The sequence below is a fragment of the Delphinus delphis genome, chromosome 5 (assembly GCF_949987515.2).
Source record: "Delphinus delphis chromosome 5, mDelDel1.2, whole genome shotgun sequence".
Lineage (NCBI taxonomy): Eukaryota > Metazoa > Chordata > Mammalia > Artiodactyla > Delphinidae > Delphinus > Delphinus delphis.
The window spans coordinates 63,886,635-63,907,399 of record NC_082687.1 but is presented as its reverse complement, the minus strand read 5'-3'; the positions used below and the strand labels follow the sequence as shown (position 1 = coordinate 63,907,399).

Here is a 20,765-nt window from a genome sequence, read left to right as displayed (position 1 = left end):
TGTACCTGCTTCTCCTGCCTCCCCTTCCCACCTCTTCCACACCTGAGACAGCAAGACCAACCCCTCCTCTTCCTCCTACTCATTAGGAATGAAGACTACTAGGTTGAAGTCCTTTATGATGATTCACTTCCACTTAATGAAGAGTGAATCATCAACATACTGTACAGTTAATAAACTTACCTGTTGTGGATGTGTGAGAGTCTTCTTGTGAAAATCTAGTAACTGTACAGCAGAAACCATATGAGACATGTTGGTGTCACCACCATCACCATTGCCTAAGTAGTCATTGTGTACAACATCATGTGGAAGACCGGTATTAAAGTGGATAGCCCATCTTTACATAGGCATAAAGTGAGTGATATTTTATAACGATTCATTTATTAGTGTATAGGCTAGGCAACCATAAAGCAATCATATTGCTTCTTCTTTGTTACCAATGCATGAATTGTTATACCTATAAATATGAATTTTTTCACATTATCTTTTCATTTTTGAGGTCTAGTGTTAGTAATACATATAACATCTACAGTGTTCTGTATTAAGACTACATTAACATAGGTACCGACAGAATTTATCTTGTAAAAAGACAACATAAGCTTATTGTATCGATAAAGGCAGTACTATACTGTAAATGTATTTTCTCTCCTTTATGATTTTAATAATATTTTTTCTCTAGCTTACTTTACTGTAAGAACGGTATATAATACATATGACATAAAAAATATGTGTTAATCAACTGTTTATGTTATCAGTTAAGGTTTCCCGTCAACAGTAGGCTATTAGTGGTTAAGTTTTGGGGAAGTCAAAAGATATATGCAGATACTGGACTGAACGAAGGTCAGCGTCCATAACCTGCATTGTTCAAGGGTCAACTATACTTCTAATTACAAATTATTTTTATTCAAAGTTCCTCCCCTCACCACTATATACTAATTATCTTCGGGCTATTGTTACCTTTATACTCAACATTTTTTAATGCTTAAATATACCTTGTGTGTTTTGAATGTTGGTATCGAATTCCCATCACTGGTCACAATACCAGCACTCTCCTGACCCCTGTGAATATAAAAAGGTATCAGCTGTTAGATTTACCCCATTGATAAGCTTCTTAATGACTTTTATGAAACATACTTTTCTCAGTAACATCCATGAACTCAGTCTTACACCACATTAAATGCTACTAGCACTGGTGCCACTTCCACTCATGATGATGACAATGACAACGATTAGCAATAGCTGCAGATGAGACTGAGTTCTAACTAATACGCCAGGCACTGTCCTAAGCATTTACATGAATGATCTAATTTATTAGGCTTTGAAAACAATCCTCTGAAGTAGGTACTATGATTACCATTCACATTTTACAGAAAAGGACAACACTAAAGAAACAGAAGTAACTTGTCTAATGTCACACAGAGAATGGTGGCACAGCCAGGATTAGAACACAGACAACCTGGCTTCAAAACTTGTACTTCTAACCTCTGTATTATGTGACCTCTAAATAAGGTTGAGTATGTAGATATAAATAAAAAGCTCCAAATAAAGTAGCAGGTAAAATGCTTGTGGGTACTGGAATTATGAACAAAATTAATTTTTTTGTTTTGTTTTGCTTTTTGCACTCACCAAATTTTTTCTGTCAAATATCTATCACTTTTGTCTTCAGAAAATAAATGCTACTTCAAAAAAGCCCAAGCTGATGAGACACTCTGTATCTCATTTCCTGCATTAGTATTTTTAGGTGATGATACAAAGAAAGCCAGAAGCTAGGCTTCCTAGCTAGGTAGGGTAACACACTCGTAAGACTCAGAGGATCTGCACCACAGTGGAGTACAAACTCAAAAGATACAATAAAGGTTCAAAGTGCTCAACGATTTTTAATAGTTCTGAACAAGTGCTATAAATACTAGATGTTTATTAACAAATTTTTGTTCCAAAGAATATATATCAGGGTAGAAATAAAAAGTAAATCTCTACCATAATATGTATGTATACATTAACAACTAATACATGATTTATTTGGTAAAAAGGATCTTTTCCAAAATTGTAATTGTTTAGACATTTTAATGACAAGAAAAATTACAATATTAAATGTACTTGCAAAGTAAAAATCTAAAAAGTTAAAATTGAAGTGATTTTACTAAATTACCAATGCTTTAAATACTATGAACTATTATGCTGAAAACAGGCATGCGTAATACTATACATCCTATATAAATGAATAATTTGTGACTTAGGATTTATTTATTTAGTGAAATGATGTGGTTTGTAGTTAACCAATGTTCAAAGACTAAGTGATTCATATCAGAGGAGAAATAAAAATGTTAGCCATAAACCTTAGGGCAGAAAGAACCTCTGCCAACCATTTCCAAAACAAACAAACAAAAAATCAACAATCATATAGTAAACTAGAAATAAACACAAAAAAAGTTTTCTTTCCCTTTTGTCTCAAGGGTAATTTTTCCTTTAAAGCTGAAATGAATAACATTAGGAATCATTTAGGTCCAGGCTTCTTTAATCACAAAGCCTGCTTATTTGGCAGTTTCTCAAGTTACTCCCCTCAGGCAGCTTGAACCAGTTAAACTAGATCCTTTCAGCTCTTCAGAGCTTATTGACAACCAGCCGTCTGGTTTCCTAGGAAACAAAACCTTGGCTAGAAATAGTGAATCATTTCCAGGTCACTTTCAACATGGAGAGTGGAGCAGGAAAGCACTGGACTGAGGAAGAGGTTAAAGCTTTGCTAAGTATCTGGGCAGAAAAAAATATACGAAAACAACTCTATGGAACACTGAGAAATAAAGGAATATTCATCTACATTGCTAAAAGGCTGCAAGCACTAGGAGTATACAGAGATTGGAAACAGTGCCGGGCAAAGTACAAAAATCTCAAATATGAATACAGAACGGTTAAATATGCCCACAACTCTGGAGACAGCTCTAAAACTATGAAGTTCTTCCATGATTTGGATGCGATCCTGCAGTATGAACCTGCCACACAATTAACAGAGGAAGATGCAAATGACAGGTGCCTGGCAACGCTGAGCCAAAGTACAGCCCCAGAGATCACTGAAGGTAAAAAGAAAAAGTACCATTCTTTTGTTTTTACCCAGCAAACTGTAAAAGAACCAGACTTGAGTCCATATGATAAATATAGCCTGAAATATCAAGGTTGAGAAAAATAACTGACCTGTTATGTATATGCTATTTTGCACAAGGTAAAAATTAATCTCAAAAGAGTTTAATGCCAACCATTTTAAAAACCTGTAAAATACAGAAAAAACACGTTAAAATGACACCAACTGCTAGTGCCAACTGCTCCTTACCCATGTTGATGCAGTTTTTGGAAAATGGATTGTGTTCTGAAAATATTTTAAGTCTTAATTTTATAAGAGTCGTGAAAAAAAAATATTGCTCAACTGTTGTTTTCCCACAGCTCCAAATAAGATAGAACTTTCTGCTCTATATTATGTTCCCACTTTCCTAAATTTATAAATAAAAGCACTAAAATACTAATAACTGATAAAGAACTTCCTTACTTGTTTGGAAGTACATCTCCATTTTAACAGTAAAACAAATAGATTTGATAGATTAAATGATTTATGATTAAATGACTTAAATACTGGCATATCTCAGGGATATTGTGGGTTCAGCTCTAGACCTCTGCAATAAAGCAAATATCTCAACAAAGCGAGTCACACAAACTTTTTGGTTTCACAGTGCATATACAGTATGTTTACACTATACTGTAGTCTATTAAATGTGTAACAGCATTAGGTCTAAAAAAAAACCAATGTATATGCCTTAATTAAAAAATACTTCATTGCTAAAAAAATGCTAACCATCATTTTAGCTTTCAGTGAGTTGTAGCAGTAACATCAAAGATCACTGATCACAGATCACCATAATACAATTAACTAGTTTGAAACATCTTGAGAGTTACCAAAATGTGACACAGAGACCAGAAACGAGCATGCTGTTGGAAAAATGGCGCTAACAGGCTTGCTTGACACAGGGTTGCCACAAACCTTTAATCTGCCAAAAATACAATATCTGAAAAGTAATATATGCCTTATTAAAACAAGGTTCTTGAGCTGCTGTGTTGTTAAACCCAACACTATTTACATAGAATTTGCTCGCTGTGGAAGCCGAACGTACCACTAGGCAAATTGGGAAAAATCAATGGCAGTAATGAGATTTCTCCCATGGCCAAAATCTTAGCATAGCTATTTTTAAGAACAGAGTTGTTCAATTCAATTCAAAATCTGTTTAATACCTACTGTCTGTGTACACCGTGTGCAAAGCAGTGAGTTACATGCATTCATGGATGTAACCACAGAAAGGAGGGAACTGTGAATAAATGTAACCCAAAAGAAAGTGGTAAGTGGTATAATAAAGGTACCAAATAAGAAGGGGGGTTAAAGATGAGAGATTACAGTTGAGTTAACTTGGGTTATCTGAACTTCGTGTTTAAAGCTCAATAATAAAATCCTTTGGTAAAAAATCCACCCAACTTACTGCCTTTACACTTCTAATACCAAACCAAATTCTGAGAAAGCTTTGCAGTCATTACCAAGTTAAACAGTAATTATATTATTTTATTCAGTTTATCACTCTGCACTCATCATCATCTAAATGCTTTAAGTATTGATTAACAATAAGTAAATCACTCACTGAGCTTCTGAAAGGCCTTGATTTAACCACAGGTTGGTGTAATGAAGATGTGATGGTAATATCTCCACTTCTTAATGGGATCTTCTAGCCCTTTCAGCTACTTGCATGGCTCCAAACTCCCCATTTCACTCATAAGCAGAGGGCCCACAATACACCTTAACCATGTATGTTTAGGGTATGTCAAACACCCAGTTCTAAAACCAGCTCTCTTCCCCCATCAAAAGTGATCCTCCTACAAATTGCTTCCACCTTACTATCACTGTATTTCTGGTCACTTAAATAGAAATGTTTGAGACAACCTTGATTTTTTGTCAGTCACTAAGTCCTTAAAAAAAATCTACTGACATGTTTCATAAATTTATCTCTCTGCTCCATTTTCATTACCACCATCCAGAACTTCATCATCGCATGGAATATTAGGATAACCTCTTAACTGGCCTCCCCAGTTTTCAGCCCCTTCTCACATTATCTTCCACAATGCCACTGATTGTTTTTATACAATTTTTTAAATTATAAAATTACAAACAATTAGCATTTTGTTTACATTTAAAATAATCTTTAAATTATACCCAGAATTGACCATAATTTAGGGTTAAATGTTACTTAATGGTTCCATAATATTTAACTGAGTGCATATACCAGAGTTTGGGTCTTTGCCCCCTTATATAACGGATGCTGCAATCGATTACCTTTCTCTTTTTTTTGGCCACACTGCACGACTTCCGGGATCTTAGTTCCCTGACCAGGGATTGAACCTGGGCCCCAGCAGTGAGAGCGCCACGTCCTAAACATTGGACCGCCAGGGAATTCCCTACAATCAATTATCTTTTGTCCATTTTTAAAATTATTACTTTAGGATAGGCTATCAGAATTCAATTTCTGGTTCAGCGGGGGGTATAATTACTTTGAAACATATTGCTAAAATAACTGCTTTCCAAAAGAATTGTAATTTAACAATGAGACTGTCCCTTTTATAGAACCCTGTCAAGTAAGATTATGGAGTGAGGTTGAAAGGGGGAGAGACTTTGCTAATTTAATAAATAATGGAGTATGCTAATTTAATAAAGAACCGAGTACAACAGTGTATGCAATAAATAACTTTTACTTTGCATTTGTTTAATTACTAGTGCTGTGGAACATTTTCCTACATATTTATTCAGTTTTACAAATTGACTGTTCATGTCAATTGAGGTCTTCGAAAAATCTGCATGACCTCTTTGGCCTTACAAGTTTGGCTGATTTTTATGCGACCCACAAAAGTTGAAAGTTTTAATATAGTCACATAGTTTCTTTTCTAAGGCTTAGAAAGCTCTCCTTTCTCCAGGTCTAATTCATTTATAATGTCTTCTGGTGTTTTTGGTGGAAGCAGCAGAATTTTTATTGGTGTAGGGTAAAAAGAGGAAGGGAAGGAAATGAATGTGCCTTTTCTACTGTTGGGATCAACCTCATTCATGCAAAGGGTAAGGACAGAGGATCTGGTCCCTTCTGTTAGGCAGCAGGTAGTCTGACTGAGCCTTTGCAAAAGACCCAAATACAAATTCTAAGACGCTTCATGTTCCGGAAGTTATAATTATCCTCAACCTCAGAATACCTTTGGCCGACTGCGGCCAAATCATATTCCTTCGCTGAAAGAAAGTTTCCGCTCTCTTTCCCTCCTCTTCCTACATACAAATGCATTAGGAATAATGACTTAAGAGTTTCAGTTTAAAATCTCCATGGCATGGGGCCCCTACATACAATTTTGGGATTCATGCTAGGAATGACCAACCTAAGGGAAAAAAAAGAGAAATGCCCTGAAGAAGTTGGGGAGAGAGCTTTTCTTTTCTTCCCCCCACCTGTATGTTCAGCTCCAGGACCTTTTCAGTAAACAAAAGTAGGCCCTAAAGCAGAAAACAGAATAGCAAACCCTACCTTTCCTTGCTGTTCTCATCAAGCTCGGCTGTTAAATTACCTGGGGATATTAACATCTTTTGTTCTTCTCTCTAAAGAGAATTTTTATGTAACTTCAGATTTTTATTTCCCATATTCCCAACTAAATCCAAAACATCCCCTAACTGCAATTTAGCCTCAAATAATTATGAAACTTGATTTAAAAACTGACAATTTTTATATTGAGTTTTAAATTTATATAATTATGCCATTTGAAAACACTGATACTTCCCTTATTTTTCACTTGTTTGTTTTTAATATAAGAATCCCCAGTATAATGTTTAAGATGATAAACAGCATTCATTTTCTTATTCTTTAATGGAATGCCTTGAAATTATAATGGTGAATAGCAATTTTAAAATGAACGTTTACACCATCAAAATCATACCTAACATTGATCTCCTAATGTAAAATGCTATTTCTGTTACTCAGTAAAACAAAATTAGAAAAACATGTGGAAATGATATAAGGAGATCAAGGAGGGATGTCTTCATTTTTCAAGGCTGACATGGTTCTTTTAAATGGTACATTCCTTGGTCCATTTAAGCAAAACTTAGATTAATTTCTGGAAAGTTTAGTATGCATCAATCAACTAGTTACATACGATACATACAAACTCAGCTATTTGACCATATATGCCAATAAAACAAGATTTTCTGATTATCTCATTGCAGGATTTCTCTTTCACATTACCAGTATCACTTAAAGGGCCGACTACGTTAAAGCACCTAAAATACAAAAAAAGAGAAAATACCTCATTTTAAAGACGTAATTTAATTTGAAAACTAACTACAACCATCTCTAGAAACTTATAAAAGAAGCAAACAATTCTAGTGGAAGTTCAAAATGTCAATGTGATGGAAGCAATTAGATTTCTCTTTATGGACATAAATATTTAAACCATATTATACCACTATTACAAAAAGCATCTAACCTAAATCTATAATCCTTCATGAATATGAACAAATTCAACTCAAACTATTAGCATTATCAGTTATAATCCAATTTTAATTTTCCTTCGTACTTATTTCTAAAAGGAATTCTCTCTTTCCAGGCAAAATGTCAGTTACATCAGTAGACAAGGAAGACATCCCAGGAAATCCTTTACTTTTGGTTTCTCATGTCAGACCAATGGAACTAGGTAGGTATGGTATGGTGGGCCAAATATATAGTGAAACTGATCCAATTTCAAATTGGAAAGTAAGATTGGTTTCAAATCTGAGAAAATGGATGAGTTTTCCTGGTAGAAACACTTAAGATTAATTTATGTTTCCCTCTTTTTTACCAACCTATAAAAAAAAAAATCATTTCTAAAACAAATGATTTCCTTAACAAAATGTAAATTGCCTGGAAATATTAGCCTTCAAACCTCCAATCTTTATTATTTAAATATAGTAAGGCATCTGATGGCCAAAATTACACATAGTAAGTGCTTAATATTAATGAGCATATGACTTCAGCATTTCTGGGGTCTAAGAAGAACAGAATTTTATATTTGAAAGTAAATAATATCAAATCCATAATGAAGTCAAGGATGATTTTATTCACCCAAAAAGTCAACATAAATCTCTTTCTTGCTTCTAAATTCTTACTGAAAGTTAATCCAAGTATGGAAAAATACTGAAAAGCATCTTAAAGAAATTAAATACACCACAAAATAAAAACAACTCCCTACCTCAAGTAAATACTATAGTGTTTTTTAATGAGTAATGTTATGGATGCTGAGGTCCAAACTACCTTTTTATTAAACATGAAATCTGAGAAAAACAAGATAATGGGTTGTTAAATAACCAATATAATGTCAAGTAATGCCATTACCATAAAACGAGTTGCAGAACTGTACCAGAGATGTAATACAAAGTTATTAAAATATTTATAACTAAGTGGAGACATTCTGCCTAATGCATTATGAAATTTCTGGCACATTTCCTTGCATTAAAAGAATATAATATTTCACTTTGGCATTTGGTCTTTAATCAATGGGACATCTTTTATTTTCACAAAGAGTAGGAAGCACCAGTTATTAATGTGCCTCTTCCAAGCCCTTCATTCATGAATAGTCTTGGTTCTCAACCCTGAACTGCACACTAGAATCACAATCCAGGGATGAGGGGTGAGGGCAGTGGTTTATAAAAGCTCCCTAGGAGATTCTGATATGCAGCAAGTGGAAACCATTAGATAAAGAAAAAGCATGGGAAGGAGATAAATTGCTCACACCTATCATGAAAAAGTTGTCTTCAACAAGCTGTTTTCTTATGTAATTATATTTATTGCTTTTGACAAATAAATATTACAAAATTATATATTCGACTTTCACTATATACTAACATACATCCCACATACTAAAGGAGTGGAATGGAAGAGAAAGAAACGATAGAGAAGAAAGTTGATCAAAATGTAACTAATTAAAAACACAGCTTTATTAAAGCCAGTCACTGTCACGGTAAGGAACAGATTCAGGTTCTGTGCTTCCATTTCCCAACTAGTTTAAGAGAAAAGCTAAGCTACGATTTACATTTCATCTCCTACAGAGAAAATTACTTCCTTTACTAATGTTGCATCCGATTATTTATCTTAGCTGACGTGTGTAACCCATATATCTGTTTCCCTCCCCACCCGGTACAGGTAACTCTCCACCAATAATGGAACCCCCTAATAATCCAACTTTCATTCCAGCTGTAGCAAATGAAGGAGGAAAACACTGGACTGTGCCAGAAGTCAGGGCTCTGATAGGCATCTGGTCTGATAAAGGCATACAACAACAACTAGAGGGAACAGTGAGAAATAAGAGGATATTTGAACAAATTGCTGCCGAGCTTCAGAAACTCGGAATAGAGAGAGACTGGAAGCAGTGCAGAACAAAGTACAAAAACTTAAAACATGAATACAAGATTGTAAGAATGGCTCAAGACCTAGGCATGACTAAGAGTATGAAATTTTTTACTGAGTTGGATGCTATTCTGGGACACAGTAAAACAGAAAACTCACAAGAACAGGAATCCCACGATGGAAAGGAAGCCACAGGATGTGCCAATGTAAAAATGGAAGACGATCAGACAGGTAGGAAGGCAAAGAAAAGTAATCTTAACATCATGCTACCATATAAAAAAATGTCAATACATGAATACAGTTTAAGTTAAATAGGTTTCATTAAATGCTATTCAACAAGCTAATTGCTCAATTTATCATGAAACAGATTTCACATATATTTGATCAGAACACAGAAAATAGTACAGAGTTACACAGAAGGAGGAAAGAAATTTGAATTTCTAGAAGTTTAAAAAGACCAATTTTAATAAAGCAAAAATGCAATTCCAGATGGCAGAAGTTAAAGCAAATTTTCATACCAGTTGTGGTAAAATCATGAGTAAACAGAAAAGGGGCATTGAAAAACTTAGAAAAATACAAAACCTGTGAGAATGTAAGTGTGAGTTGTCCTGGGACACATCATAAAGTTCTTCAAAACGAGTTTAACCCAGAGGATTGAGATGCAATATACACAAAGACATGACAGACAGCATGAAATAAACTGTATGAGTTCTAGGCCAGGAGTCAGGAAATCCAAGTTCTAACTCAGTCTCTGTGGAACTTTGAACTCACAAGTCTCTCCTCTAGACCTGACTATGTAAAAGGGCAGACTGGACAAGACATTCTTAAAGACCTCTACCAAACATAATGTTTCTAGATCTTAACATCATTAAATGATGCAGTTCTAATTCTTAAGAGTATGAGTGTGTGTCTAGGGGAAAGAGAGGGAAATGATAGAGAGTTAGGATTGGGAAATGGTGGTGAGAAGTCCTAAAATGTTTCACTGGTGGACAAGAAAAGAAACTGGTCTGCTGGAGAACTATACATCTCCCCCATTAAAATTAAAATGTAAAATAACTGGTGATCAAGTAGCCCAACAGCAGTGGCCTGATTATGTTCCTACAGTAATTGCTGGAGGTGCAGCTGAAGATGACTGTCAGTTTTATGTCAGAAGACCTAGTAACACCAGATATTTATAGTGACCTAAGACTAAAAAATATGTTTAAGGATGGGGAATCTAAGCTACAGAAAAGTGAACAACCACAGTTTTTAGTAACAGGTTCACTCTAAAAGGGAAAATAATATATCAGAACTTAAAACACAAATCTGAAAGTGAATAAAAAACAAACCACCATATATCCCACTATGTTCATACAGTCATTACTGGAGATGCAGCTGAAGACGACTCGGTCAGTAATATGTCAGAAGACCTAAGAGAGACAGATACGAGACAAAGCCCTGGCACAGGTAAAACAGTATTCGTTTTTGGTTCTTTTTTGGTCTGTGACAAAATACATAAGATGTTATTATAAGATGCTGCTACAGACTGAACTGTGTCACCCCCAAATTCGTATGTTGAACCCCTAACCCCCGCTGTTATTACATTTGGAGATGGGGCCGTTGGGAGATAATTAGGTTTAGATGAGGTCATAAGGGTGAGGCCTTCATGATGAGTTTTATGGGGACATGTGTATGCATATGGCTGATTCGCTTTGTTGTGCCACAGAAACTAACACAGTATTGTGAAGTAATTATACTCCAATAAAGATCTATTTAAAAAAAAGAACATATACGAGAATGTTATAACATTATGAAGTACTGTTGGATAATACATTTCCAAAATACAGAAATGGAAGGTGGAAATTATTAATGACAGTAAAGTTCCCTAAGGCTGTTGTTCTCAAAGTGTAGCGGCATCAGCATCATCTGGGAACTTATTCAAAACGCAAATTCTTGGGCCCCATCCAGAATCAGAAACTCTGAAGGTGAGGCCCAGCAATCTGTTAAGTACTTCAGGTGATTCTGATATATGTCAAATTTGAGAACCACTGCCCTGTGGTATAGGGTAGTAAGGGGATGAAGAGTGTGTGTTTCCTATCGGATGGTTTGCCTTTTACACAAACCAAAATTGGGGGAAGAGGAAGCCTAGCCATCACAGACCTTGTATGTAGTCTTTCAGTCGAAAGCTTCATAGAGCCTTGGGAAGTATAAAGACCAATGCTGATTAAAAAATCAGGGGCCCCACGGTCTTGGCAAACTTCAGATAAAAAGCTTGATGGGAGAAAGGATAGCTGCCAGAACACTGACAGGTATAAATGGAGAGAAATTAAGGAGACTAACTAGACAGGAATGTGCAGCTGACTAGAGTGAGACAACAAAAGTAAACAAAGCTCTGTGCTCCTAAGGATTCTAAAGATATCACTGCAATGGCCCTTGTCATTAGGAGTTAAAATCAGATTACTACTTATAGTGTTTAATAAGGCAGAAGGATTTCCATGAAAAAAGTTAAAAACGTTAGCATTCAGATGTAAGCTTGTTAGTCCTCTGGAAAACTCACTTAAGTACAACACCTCAAGGTAATTTTTTATATATAAAAGGAAAATATTAAGTCAGATGTAAACTGATAGGTTTTAAAAAGTTGTTTGGTATGTTTACATGTTAGTATGGAATATATTTAGAAAATATGAAACAGGATGTTTACAGTCATTCTAGAAATAATACTATTTTAAATTTTCAGGTGAAAATAAAAGCAAAGGTATAAACCCACATGGATCTCAGCAGCTACATATGAAAACAATTTAAATAGGCAAGAATTTTAGGCACACCTGCAATATATACCACTCGATGCACAAGTTGCCAGTCCACTATTTGGAAGATTGTTCTGTTGAGGTTAAAGACATGGATATTTATGTTTAGAAAAAAAGTTCACATCAATAGGTAGAGGTCACCTCATTTTTTTAATACATTTTACTAATAAATATTATTATCGGAGTTGCCATTGCTCCATATTGTTAACGTTGACACTTGGTCATAAAACCGATCTCCCAAAAGTAACACTTTCCTACCTTAAAAGTATACTATAAGCTTCTTTCGTATTTCAAATAAAAATGCAGCTAGAGCTGTGGACCCCTGAATTCTGGATAAGTAATTAGTTCCCAACTTAGAACTCCTGGAGATTTTGGTTTAGTGTGTGTTGTAGAGTGGATTCAGGCACCTGTATTTTTAGAGAAGATCATCAAGCACAGCCAGGTTGTCGTGGTTTTAGAGAATAATACCAGCAAACGGCTGAAGACAGTAATACATAAAATCCAATTTGATTCCACTTGGGGTAGAAAAATCAGCTACTTCCAGCAAATTATCACTTTAAAAATGTATGACCAACGAAATATGAAGAAGTTAGTCAATCACCGGGAAGAATCATAGAACTCTTAGGCTATGCCTAAGTAAAAAGAAATGGCCCATGAAAACGGAATAACTACTTCTTTGGATCTAAAATAAATTTATTTTTCTCCCGGTCTGAGCATAGGCAATAGAGGAGAAAAGGAATCAGAAAGCTACCGCGGGAGAAAGGACTGGTTGTCTGAAGGGAAATTTGTGTTTGACAATCTTATCAGCTAGCTACCTGTCTCTTCTGAATATGGAGAAATTAAATTGCCTTAATGAATCTCCATATCAGTTGCTATTTAAATGAGGTAGAATACCTCAATACCTTGGCATTCTGGCCAAAGTCACTGCTTTCTAGTATAGGACAGTCACAGGTAGATCAACTCAGAGGGGTAGAGACCGGCACATATATCCTATTAGAGGCCACTCTTATCGTCAGCCTAAAATTCACATGTGAAAGACTACATGGTTCTTTTAAGAATAATCTTAAAACTATTTTCCTTTTGGCTGTAGTAAAATGTATTTCCAAAATTAAAATAGTCACTAGCTTGGCAATTTCACAAAAATTAGCAATGTGATGGCCAGCAGAGGGCATTAAAGTATCTATTGATAGTACCTCAGAAGGCATGCCAAGCATTTTGTTTTCTCCAATTCATTTATTTCTTTTAACAGACTGAAGAATAGTCTAGTTTTCTTTAAAATGGAATATTTAAACACTTCTGTATATTTTGTATACAATTTGGATAAACTTAGCAGTAAAATTATTATATACTCTAATGTACTTTAGTCATATGAAACAGTGTTAAGAACTTTTAAAAAATTATAAGCATGTAAAAAAAGCTAAGACGTAGGTAAGCTGATAAATTTAAACACAGGCAACTTGTTAATTAAAAAGGTGTCATTTTTCTAATTCTTACTGTTTATACTTTAATAAACTTTTAAAAAGCTGTGACAAAATAAAGCTTATGTCTGGTCTTTGCCCCTAGTTCCTAGCACAGAGTTTCAAAAACCTTTGGAATTTCCAGTGGTAGACGTGTTTTGGGTTTTTTTGTTGTTTTTGTTTTAAATTCTAATGAGGTGATCCAGGGTGGGTTTCTAGGTAGCGTCAGGATGGTCACCAGAAAAACCACCCTTGTGATAAGAGTTGGAATTTTGGCCCAGCCTGACCTCCAGGAGGTAGGTCATGCCATAAATCAATCATGTGGATGAAAACTCTGACTCAGGTGAGCTTCTTGGATGAACACATTGATACGCTGAAGGGTGACACATCCTGCTTCCTGGACCGGCTCAGTCTTGCCCTACATGCCTCTTGATTTGCCTGTTCCTGAGTTCTTTTACGATAAAACTGTAATCCTAAGTATAGCACTTTCCTAAGTTCAAGAGTCGTTCTAGCAAATTTATCGAACCTGAGGAGGTCATGGCACCCCCTGAATTTATAGCCAGGCAGCCAGAAGTGTGGCCGGCATGTGAAGTAAAGGCAGTCTTGTGGAAGATTTGAGTCCTTAAAACTGCAGAGTCTGATGCTAATTCTGGGCAGTTAGTGTCAGAATTGAATTGCCGTACACACAGTTGGGGTGGACATAACAGAAACTAAATGCTCCTCTTTCCTTAAAAGATACTAAATTTAGGGATTCCTCCCTCCCCCCCCACATTGACATTTTACTGTCTAGAACTAATTACTCAAAATTTCTCCATAATATCTAATCTTTGTAAATGTTATGTCCTGGAATAGAACATGTGCCTCAGCCTAGGAACTGACAGTTTTAGTCACTTAAGTAAAATGTTCACTGAAGTATAAATTCATGTTTTGCTGAAATGAGATTTGAGCTCAAAGTTTACCGTGGACTTGGGATCTCCAAAAGTAACCACTGGGGCAAGGGTAGGGGAAGGGTTTGGGCATGGAAGGAGGTGGTAGGTGTAGTTATAAAAGGGCAACCTTTTGATGAAACTGTTGAGTATCTTGACCTTGATAGTAAAGACACAAACCTACAAAGGTGATAAAATTATTATAGAAGTTAATACACACTGCAAGTGCACATGCACACATTCACAAATGAGTGCAAATAAGATCTGGGAAATCAGAATATAGTGGCAGATTGTACCAGTCAGTATCCTTGAAGTAACAGAATATTACGGTTTATAAAATCTCCACGTACCCATTGCTGCATATGCTTACTGCCCTCTTAACTACATTTTTGCCTCGCAGATCTACTAATACAAACCTTTGTCTAATTTTACAATAATCATTGCAAGCAACTAGACACCTAATCATAGTAATATAGATTTTCTTTTTAAATGTCCCAGTGTATAGCAAAGTACAGCTGGGATAAAAGAAGACTGTCACAGCATTGCTGTACTTCAACATAGCAATCCAACATACCCATATGAGGAGCCGTCCCCAAATTACAAACATCTGACTTGTAAACATCCTAAACACATACTGGTCCACTAGAATAAATCCCTGTTATATTTACCGGGCTAAGCATTTTAAGTTCCTTAAAATATTTATCACTTATCTGCTGTTAACATCTGAATGTGAAAACTGCTAAAACCACTTAAAATCTTAAGAGTCTTTCATTCCTTTATATGTATTGCAATAAGGATCATTCTCAGTTAAAAGGAGGATCAAATGAAAAAAGAGATGTAAGAGCACTCTGGCAGGCATTAAAATGTAACAATGAAAGACGTTACCAAATTGGATCACAAAGCACTTTCATACTCCCAAACAGAGCATACTGCCTCGAGACTTTTAAGGCAGCATACTTCCAACATTTTGGTGTTGGTGGTGAATTCTATAAGGGCATCTCAAAGTTTGGTTACAGATGGCAAATGTTCCTGGCTTTGAGGTTACAGTTTTGATGCTGGGATCCAGTCTTACTACTTTTTCAGCACAATCTTCAATTGCAAAAGTAGATTGGGGTTCTGTGAACAACGAATTTAAATTGCTACTGTTTGTTTTCTGACAGAGGAAGACACTGTAAGTACTGCCTCAGAAGAGGTGGGTGGCCCCACAGCACTGCACAGTATCACTGGGTCAGGTACAGCATATACATTGTTGAATTTTAAATGTTCTTTTGATACTGAAAATCTAATATATACCAGTTTAAATAGTTACAGGGAAGATCTCTATTATGTATTATCCCAAATGCCTGAGTTGGTAGAGAATATGGTAGGGAGTAAAGAAAATGTCTATTCGCACTTCTTTTTTTAAGTTAATTAATTAATTAATTAAATTTTTGGCTGCGTTGGGTCTTCGTTGCTGCGCACGGGCTTTCTCTAGTTGCGGCGAGCCGGGGCTACTCTCCGTTGTGCTGCGCAGGCTTCTCATCGCGGTGGCTTCTCTTGTTGCAGAGCACGGGCTCTAGGTGCGCGGCGGCCTTCAGTAGTTGTGGCTCGTGGGCTCTAGAACACAGGCTCAGTAGTTGTGGCGCACGGGCTTAGTTGCTCCGCGGCACCTTGGATCTTCCCAGACCAGGGCTTGAACCCGTGTCCCCTGCAGGCGGATTCTTAACCACTGCCCCACCAGGGAAGTCCCTATTCCCACTTCTTACTAAAAAAATCTGTAAATACAGAGACTCTCCATATTCATAAATATCCAATGAAGAATACCTACTGATGAAAAGCAGCTAATATTCTCACTAATATTGGGGATTAGTCTGCCTTATAATTTAAAAAATATTTTGTTTGCATATGAATATATGAAAAAAGATGATCCTTATACTGAAATTCTCAGTGCTTTACATCAATCCAGGTTGTTTTAAATGAATGATATTCAAATACAGGATGTATCTAAAAGTTTGAATAATTGTAACTCATGTCGATTCATAGGTAATCATATTCCTTTAGAAGATGCTAAAAGTCATTTACAGATTATAACAGTGAGCAACACAGAGGCTGGAAAACACTGGTGTGACAATGAGGTCAGAGCACTTATAAACATATGGTCTGACGAAAAAATTAAGCAAATGCTTGAAGGGGCCACAAGAAACAAAGAAATATTTGAGGAAATTGCCAGAAGACTAATGCAGTTTGGAATAGACAGAGACTGGAAACAATGTCGTACCAAATACAAAAATTTAAAATATGAATACAGAGTTTTACAAAAGAAAACTGGCAACCCTCAAGGAAAAATGAGATTTTATGAAGAAGTTGATGGCCTCCTAAGACAACCATCTCTCAGAACTGCCAAATGGAAACATGGTAACCTTGGAAGTGACCCTTTCAAAATGAAAATACTATAAACTTTCCTCTTTGCATTTAACTTAGTAAGATATTCTTCAGTAGTAAATTCCTAACACTATTTTATGTTCAAATGACCCCCTAAATTATTATAAATCACATACCTAATATAAGTCAAGAATTTCAATGTCTTTTCAAATCTTGTACCAAAATATTCCTAATTCTTAAACTCATTCTTCATCTGTCCAACTGCTTAAATGTTCTAACTTTAGTGGATTTGAATGCTTGAAGACTAATGTATTTTAGACGATGTCATATAATGATTCTTCTCCTATGTTCTCATTTAAGAATTATTTGAAAGTCATACCCAAAACCCAAGAACTTTGAGAATCAAGAGAAGAGCACATGAAGACGGTAAGAGTCTGAGAAATGCCAACTTTTTCCACACTGAGAAAAACTTCTGTAGCTTTTTCCTGATCAGAGATGTTTATTCCTGTCCTTGACAAATTAGACTATATTGTTTGAGTTGTGTGAGAGCAAAAAATGCTGAAAAATGATTTCTTTCATAGCTTATTAAGAGTGAAAGTAAGAAAGTAAACAGAAACTTTCCCAGATCAGAAATTTCTGCACAGCTATGCATTTATCATGAGCCATTAAATTACACTTTTCAGTGATTGCTATTAGAAGACTAGGATGTAAAAGGAAAACCCCCCACAAACTAGTAAGTTCTGAATTTTGGTTTTCTCCAAAGGTAGCCAGCAATGGTTGTGACATTTTAGTATTGATAATTCTACAAATAAGCCAAACGCAGAAGCCAGCTAATTATGGAGCTGTAATTCCAAACTGACCCATTATAAGTATCAGAAAAGGTAACATAATATAGTATAGCACAGAGAAGAAAAACGGAGAATATAAGAAAAAGCACTGGTCTGAGACTCAGAAAACCTGAGTTCTAGTCTCCCTTTACCTGAAAAATTCAACACGGAGCAAATGACTGCATCTCTCTGGATCTCTAAGATGATCCAACTTTAGCATATAGATTTATAATTTATTGAATTGTTTTGAGTTCACATAAATAGTTAAAGAGCTCAGTTTTTACAAAGTGAAGACATCTATGGAACTACTACTCAAGTCAAGATATAAAACATTACCAGCACCCTAGAGGCCCCCCGTCATCATTAATCATCCTCTTAGCCCCCATAACAGTTATCAATATTCTGACTTCCATCATCACAGATTAGTTTTAGAATCATACAGTATGTTTTTTCTTTAGTATGTATTTTTTAATGTCAAGCTTCTTTTACACAACATTGTTTGTGACATTCATCCATGATTTTACTTGTAGCAGGAGTTTGTTCTTTTTTATTGCCGTAGAATTTTCCATTATAGGAACATACATCCCACTACCTTCTTTATCCAATGTTTCCGAATTGGGGCTACTATGAATAATGCTGCTATAAAAATTCTTGTGCATGTCTCCCAATAAACATATGTATGCATCTCTGTGGAGTATACACCCGAGAGTGGGATGCAGGGTCACTGGGTATGCATATATCCAGGCACTGTTCTAAGCACTTTATATATTAACGCATTTAATCCCTACTACAACCCTATGAGGTATAGGTGTTATCATCATCCCCAATTTACAGAGGAGGAAATGGAGGCATAAAGAAGTCTGTGCTGTTGCTCCATTGCCTCTCTGTGAGGGGCAGGGACCACATCAGCCCTGTGTAGTACAGTATTCCTAGTGCCTTGCATACACACAGGAAGAGCTCAGCAAATATTTTTTGAATAAAGTATTAGAGAATAGCAGGAATCCACTGCCCCCCAGCCCTGCCAACAATGCTTATACCTCAAGTGAGCTGAAGATTTTATTCTCCATTTTTTGACATAAATTACAAATCAGACGAGTTGCCCCATGTTTGCCTTCTCTTAATGCCCTTTAATGGATATGCTATTGAAAAGGGAAACTGCTAAGGATTAACCACACAAAAGTATCATTCCCAATACACTGAATTTGTGTACTGGACCTTTAAAATACATAAGTCTAGCCCAACAGGTAAGAAACCAGACTCAGAAATTAAGGAGACTTGACCAAGATCAAACTGTTACTAGCAAACTTGGGACTAGATTTCAAGTCTTATGTTAAAGAGGCTGTTCCTAATACTCACCAGAATGACAAAGCAGTAGTACTTTAAGACCCTTTTGGGGATAAGTCACTTTTCCAACTAAGGGACTGTAAAACACTATAGGAATGTAACATGTTTGGTCATTATTTCTAAGAGATAAAAATCAAAAAAGGTAACTCCAGCCTTAATATGCAACTCACAGCAAGTTCTCTTTTAATCTACTCCTGTGTTCTCCAACAAACTAAATGAAGATAACTGGGAACTAATTCCCCAGGTTGGTCTGAGTTCATCTATCTCGCAAGTGCCTTTCTACTGATACGTTATATACTCTGTTTGCAGAACCAGCGGCAGTATCTCTTAAGAAAACTGCTCCTGAGATCACTGCAAATCAGTTTCCTCAAAGAAGAACAGAACCAAAAGATTGTACAGAATGTTTTTGCAGTCAGGAGACCCCCTACGTGACCCAACTTCATCAGGTAAATGTCATAAATTTTTAGAAAAAGTATGAAAATGTTTATCAGTTGTAGGGTTCAATTCCTAACCCAGGGAAATGATAATTCACTGAAAGGCATTTTCATCTCCTAACTAACCAAGGAAAGGCTAGCCAGTTGATTCATGGGATAAATCTATGAAATTTTAGTAATTCCTTTTATGGAACCTTCAAATATGTCCATGTCATTCTAGTCTCCATAAAATGTGACTGTGGTTTAAAGATTTCTGATCTGTCAGGGGGTGTGTGATTTGTCCAGAATTGTGCAAACCACTGAACTAATATTTTTAGGGCTGAAAAAGCACTTGGTGATTATATGAATCTGGCATGAACAAGCATGCACACACAGTTTTACAGCTGAAGAGGACAACTAGTTAGTTTAACATTGAAAAGTCCCCCTGACAGGGGCTTCCCTGGTGGCGCAGTGGTTGAGAGTCCGCCTGCGGTTGCAGGGAACACGGGTCCGTGCCCCGGGCCGGGAAGATCCCACATGCCGCGGAGAGGCTGGGCCTGCGCCTCTGGAGCCTGTGCTCCGCAACGGGAGAGGCCACAACAGTGAGAGGCCCGCGTACCGCAGCAAAAAAAAAAAAAAAAAAAAAAGAAAAGTCCCCCTGACAGAAAGTAGAGCTATGGTATAAATCTGCAAATAGCCAGACTACTAAAAAGAAGTACTTCTGGACGAACCCATCTGAATTAAGCATCCAGTACATGACTGTCTAGTAATTGATACTCCATTTGTTTTTATATATAAAATACATAACATTACAACTTTCAGGTGTTCTGTTATCCCTGACACTAAATGTCTATGCCTAAGACAAAAACAGAACCAAATACAATGCAAAAGTGATAGAAATTTCACCTTCTAGATTCCATGTCTTAGGAAGAAAACGTGTAAGGGATAAATCCCTTCATCAAAAATGGGGGGAAAAAATCAATTGAATCTTGTTGCTGTTGTTTTAAAACTAGCCATTGAGTGGAGGAGGGTGAGGAGGTAGATAGAGCCTTCTGCAACAAACCACCACTTGCCAGTGTACACTGTATATAACTAACTCTATATTAAACTATAACAACCTATCTAGGCTTCTAATTTTGACATTCCTTGATTCAATGCCATATAAAAAACATTTTTAGTTAGTTTATTTTATTGAAGTATAGTTGATTTACAATGTTGGGTTAACT

The 20,765-nt window shown here is 36.0% G+C and overlaps 2 protein-coding genes across 4 annotated transcripts in view; one reads left to right on the top strand and one right to left on the bottom strand.

Annotated features, from left to right (window-relative positions):
- PPAT (phosphoribosyl pyrophosphate amidotransferase) overlaps window positions 1-20,765 on the bottom strand; it is a 37,128-nt gene that overhangs the window by 13,917 nt on the left and 2,446 nt on the right. Inside the window, exons 2-3 of one of the 3 annotated variants that reach the window (XM_060012478.1) lie at window positions 3,184-3,257; window positions 990-1,056 (exon numbers count right to left, since the gene is read on the bottom strand). The exons of 1 other annotated variant lie outside the window; for it this stretch is intronic. Coding sequence is in view for 1 of the 2 variants with exons in the window: in XM_060012475.1 (XP_059868458.1) it covers window positions 990-1,056 (67 nt within the window). In the remaining variant the exon portion in view is untranslated. The remainder of the gene's footprint in view (window positions 1-989; window positions 1,057-3,183; window positions 3,258-20,765) is intronic. One more of the 3 variants, XM_060012475.1, reaches the window with a different exon arrangement.
- The window catches only part of PAICS (phosphoribosylaminoimidazole carboxylase and phosphoribosylaminoimidazolesuccinocarboxamide synthase), a 53,330-nt gene continuing 35,251 nt past the window's right edge, over window positions 2,687-20,765 (top strand). The window contains exons 1-7 of the mRNA XM_060012473.1: window positions 2,687-3,068; window positions 7,651-7,737; window positions 10,782-10,871; window positions 15,755-15,826; window positions 16,617-16,988; window positions 17,316-17,381; window positions 19,436-19,572. Coding sequence (XP_059868456.1) covers window positions 2,687-3,068; window positions 7,651-7,737; window positions 10,782-10,871; window positions 15,755-15,826; window positions 16,617-16,988; window positions 17,316-17,381; window positions 19,436-19,572 — 1,206 coding nt within the window. The remainder of the gene's footprint in view (window positions 3,069-7,650; window positions 7,738-10,781; window positions 10,872-15,754; window positions 15,827-16,616; window positions 16,989-17,315; window positions 17,382-19,435; window positions 19,573-20,765) is intronic.